This window comes from Nicrophorus vespilloides, unplaced genomic scaffold, assembly GCF_001412225.1.
Source record: "Nicrophorus vespilloides isolate i.1.1-1 unplaced genomic scaffold, Nicve_v1.0, whole genome shotgun sequence".
NCBI lineage: Eukaryota > Metazoa > Arthropoda > Insecta > Coleoptera > Silphidae > Nicrophorus > Nicrophorus vespilloides.
The window spans coordinates 1,595,242-1,600,454 of NW_017100112.1; the positions used below are offsets into that span (position 1 = coordinate 1,595,242).

A 5,213-nucleotide genomic window follows, 5' to 3' on the forward strand; every position below is an offset into this window, starting at 1 on the left:
TACCCTTAATGAATAAGCAAAAAAATATTCTTTCATTCACATTACTGTTTATTTCTATACAATTAGTACTAGAAATTTTATAAAACATATATCAAATACGTATGATTTAACGTAAACCTATTTTCCATTTAAGTTTTGTTTATTTAGCATTTTTTTTTCATTTAAACGAAACAAATTCAATTACTGATTATTGCGTGACGCGCTTGAAGGTAACTTTGAAATGTGATAAAAATTGAAAAAGCAAATGTTATTTCATTCGAACAATGTATTTACAATCGGTTACAGTTTCGCAAATTTTGCAAAAAAAAAAAATATAAAACAATATCATGTTGGTGCAACGAATTTGAACGCATGCATTATTTATTTGTAAATAGTGGCCGTCTCCGTGTGTGTCTGCATTACAATTAAAACTACACGATTACGTAACGCCGAACTGTTCAATGGGACGCGCACCGCATGGCAATTACAAATTAATAACATTTAACAAACACATTTGTATTGCGCTCTCAATCGAAGTAAATCGTATAAGAAATTCATTAAATCTACAGTTTTCCAATGATTTCGGTTAAGTGTTTCATAATTTATTCTTCTACTGTATTATATTTGTGTGGTAATTACGTAATCGCGTTGCCATATTTGTATGATAATACGTTTTAATTGGAATTTTGCTGTCTCTTAACCAATAAATATCAATAATAAAATTTGTAATATAATTCATTTTTAATGAGTGTTATTTAAGTTTGGGTTTTTAAGCGTAATGTTTTTCATCAATCCTTATATCCACGACTTAATTAAAAAAATATTCAAATTATTTTATTTCTATCATTAATTGTTATTCAAAACGCTTAAAGTAATTATGTATTAATATAGAATTGGATTGTAAGAAAGCATCGCTGTAGGTACTTATAAATATATTCAAGTGTTTTTGATGTTCAATAGTTAAGAACTCTTGAATGGGTGACCAACTTATTATATGACTTATTATATAAAATGTTATAACATTGCATACTTATTAATTATCATTTAGATACAAAACAAAGACACAAATATTATAAATAATCAATTATATCAAATTTAGCGTGACGGAATAGTTGAGATTGTAAATATAAACGTTGTGAGAAGCCAATAACCAAAATTTACGATTTGCCGCTGATGACAATCTTCATTATGAATACGCTAAGGAATTTCAACGCCTACGCGACTTGAATTCTGCACGAAGGTTGAAGCTATTTGGCATAGTTGTAATATACGGCAGATTAGGTACTTTATAGAAATGCTAATGAATACATTGACACATCTCTACAGTTCGTAAGCAGATACACACTAGCATCTTACCATTAATGAAGAATTAATTAAAATTATATTTAGTGTATTCATTTTGAAAATGTTAAATCAAAACAGATGCACGTAATTCAATTCATATCAGGATAAATATGCCCCTATAGTATGAAATCCCATATAGATCGAAACCCGTGGGAATAAATTGCTGCTAAATACTTCAAAGTAATAGTAGATAAAATATGAACATAGAACTTGTGTTTTTGTTATATTTTCAATTTAATCTTTCAATGTATTTCATATATTTAGAGTTGTAGGAATGCGAGATACGCCGCTGCATTGGATGTTTGGATATTATGAAGTGTGTATATATAAACCCGTACCCTGAGAAAAGCTCGGTTTTTATTACTTTTCTTTTTATTATGCAGGCAGACTGCCACCAAAAAAAGAAGCCAGATTAGCGACTAGTCAGTCGTCTCCTCTCGCATTCATCCCGGTAAACGTTTTATTGGAATCCCGATCAAAAGAAAACTCGCTCTCACCATTAGAAAGATGGATGCAGTTATAAGCAACGTTATCAATCTTGATTACGCTCGACCGACGTGAGAATATGCTGAAAAAGAACAAATAAATATACGCGCTGCGTATTCCCGAAAGGTACTAATTATTTACAAGAGAAATAAAAAGAAATAAGTATTATTTTATTCAGTTTCTAAATAACACGCATAACGAGTTTCCTACATGCTAATGTATTGCAAAATGTGTACGCTGAAGCGGGAAAACCATGATTTCTTCTGCGTTTCAATACTGTTTTTCACATCTCGATAGAACTAATTCTATTGTCGTAGCACGCGCGGCAGATTCCAAACACCTGCTCGGATCGAAGAGTTACGCAACCGCAACCCCCACAGGTCACGCGAAGGTGTCACAAATACAGATAAATCCGCCGGTTAAAAAAAACAATAACAAAGTGTTAAGTCGGCTGCGGTCGTGGGCAGATCAGTGGAGAAGTAGCCGCGCGGCAAAACAAACGAATTTAAATGATACCACCTATGTTTCAGGTAATTAATCATCCGCGGTTTTATGATTGAGAGGCATTGTATAAACAGCGACAATGATACACGATGATGCTTGTTGCACAATTACGCTAGTCGTTGTCGCAATCGGCGCGGAGGAATCTATGACTTTTAATTAAAAGTTTCTAATTATTTAATAGTGTCGCCCGTGCACAGCGCAATAACATAATCGTTTTATAAATATTTACAGCCTCCCACAGGGTGAACGCATCCGTAATAATAGAAGTCACACCTCAGACATCTACATAAGCTATAAAGTTGTGTTTGAAGATTTCAAGTATTTTGTTTTGCTGATTCAACAAAATCGAGACAGTCGTGTACATATAGTTTTAATTGGACCATCAAATTATAGTAGATACTTAAAAATCTACCCACGAAACAAATGCGTTTGTAGAGAGCCTTTTATTATTTCAGAGCTAGTTGAGTAACAACCGGATTTTGATTAGACTATAGCTTTAGGTGTTTTCAACATATGTATGTTTCTAAATATAAAAACTATTATTAAAATAACCTTTGAAACCCAAATATTAAATAATATCTATTTTTGTATATTAACAATATAAATATTTACTACAACAATAATCCTAAACAATTCATTCATTAAAAAAAATATTTTAAAATAGTTGTAGTAGTATAGTAGTAAATATAACAACGATCATTGCAGAAAGTGCATTTGAATTTTGGAAAACTTTCATAACTAATTTAATGTGTTATTTAAATACCTGACATCTCGAATAAATTTAAGAAACTATTTAATGACATCCCTATAGCAGTATATGCAACTTAACATACACTTAATCTTAGGTTATGAACAACCATAATAAATGCATGAGGTGTTTTCGTCATTAGTTTTCGGTTTCTTTAAATACAACTAGTATCTAGCAGTATTTCCATAATATAGAATATAAAAATATTTTTTAAAAATGTCCACACAACTGGGTAAAGTAGTTTCCTTAATATTGCTAGAAAGATTTGGAGAATATGTTGAAACTGTTGGTTCATGTCTTTTCAAAAAAGGCATTTGCCCACTGCAACACATCCGGGTTTACACTCAACTACCAGCCTCAAAGGTTATATATTAATAACTCATTTTCTTTATCAAACTAATATAATTTTATTGTAGGTAAAAGAGTCACTGTGCATTTTAATCAAGTATGGTTTGGTTAATTATGAGGCCAATCACAATCGCACCTCTGCATTATATACAATACAAACTTCTAAAATATTGCTGATGTTGAGATATCCAAAGTACATTAGATTTATGAAAACCAAGTTTGGAGATGAGGCTGAAATAATTTTAGAAGAACTGTTGCAATCAGGTTATTGTACAGTTTCTGATTTGATCATTAGAACTTATAATCGTATGGGAAAAGATGACCAGACACCAACACCACTTGTTGATATTAGAGATAAAATAGAAGCAATGATTACTGCTAGGTATTTAATGAGAATAAAATTGCCAAAGATTGAAGAAGCTGTACCTGAACTGGTTAGAAATGTTCAAGATATGTACAAAATGCCAGAAGTAGAGTTATCTCAGTTATCCAAGAAACAAAGTGGTGAACCCAATGTGATAATGAAGGATACTGGTATATTCTGGCAAATTAACCATGATCGATTCCATGAGGATATGAGAGATAAATTAATTGAGAGCGCCATTGAGAATAAATTTGATGCTAGTGCTGCAGAAATTATAAGAGTGATGTTGCAGCAAATGTATATACGAACAGAGGCTTGGGCAGATACCACTAATCCTATACCAATTCTAGAAGTTAAGGACATCATCAAAAAGCTTCATCCAAATTCGGATAAAGTTGCGTTTTTTGATAATTACATAAATATAATTGGTAAGTAAAGTAATTATAAGTATAATTAACTGCATATTATAACAATTGATATTTTAGAACAAGATAGTAGTAATATAATTCGGAAAGCTGGAGAAGCGAGCGGAGGTTCGTTTCAAATACAAATGAAGGATATTTTCACGCAGCTGACTTGGGAAACTATCCAGCAAATTGTTTTGGAGAAATTTGATTCAAAAGCGGCTAGGATCTTCTGTTTGGTGAAAAATAAGAGTTACATAGAACCGGATCAGATCCAAAAGATGGCCATGATCCCAGCTAAAGAATCAAAGAAGTTAACTTATGAGTTACTTGAAGAGAACTTTCTGCAAGTTCAAGAGTTGAAGAAGGCTCCAGCGAGCTCTGGTCCAGCCAAATCCTTTATACTCTTCCACATTGACTTGTCCCAAGTTGTTAGAATGGTCCTGGAGCTTTGTTACAAAAGTTTATATAACATTTTGACTAGGAGGAATCACGAGAAGATAGTGAACAAACGTTTGATTGATAAAAAGCATAGGGTTGATACCATTGCTCTGAGTATGAAAACTCAGGGCGCTTCAGAAGAACAGCTTGGCGATGTAAGTTATTTAATGCATACATTGATCTTATAGTTATATTTATTTTTTTGTTTTTAATTTCAGATTGATGAAATGATAACGCCACCAGAGAAGGAAATGCTGACTGTTATTGAAGGCACCATGAGGAAGCTGAATACGATTGAATTGGAAATTGATGAGACGATATTCCTTTTAAACACTTACTTAGCTTATGAATAAATTATAGTTTAATTAACTGTTAACTTTGAAAATTTGTAAATAATTATTTTTGTAACTATAATCTTTGTATCAAAGATTGACAAGATTGAAATAAATGTAAATGTAATTGTTGATTTGTGTGTTGATACAATAGTACTTCATAAAATACCTTGAGACCAACGATTTGATAACATTTTAAATTTAGTTTTTTTCTTGTTTAATGAGTAGTCCTGTTGGTCCTGGAAATGATAAAACGTTTTTGG

The 5,213-nt window shown here is 31.7% G+C and overlaps 1 protein-coding gene across 1 annotated transcript; it reads left to right on the top strand.

Moving 5' to 3' along the window:
- Positions 1 to 3,179: 3,179 nt before the first annotated feature.
- Positions 3,180 to 4,982, top strand: LOC108568572 (DNA-directed RNA polymerase III subunit RPC3). Its single transcript, XM_017929747.1, has 4 exons — positions 3,180 to 3,424; positions 3,478 to 4,201; positions 4,259 to 4,773; positions 4,837 to 4,982. Exons 1-4 carry the CDS (start codon positions 3,278 to 3,280, stop codon positions 4,969 to 4,971), a joined length of 1,521 nt encoding a protein of 506 aa, XP_017785236.1. The 5' UTR covers positions 3,180 to 3,277; the 3' UTR covers positions 4,972 to 4,982.
- The last annotated feature ends 231 nt before the right edge of the window (positions 4,983 to 5,213 follow it).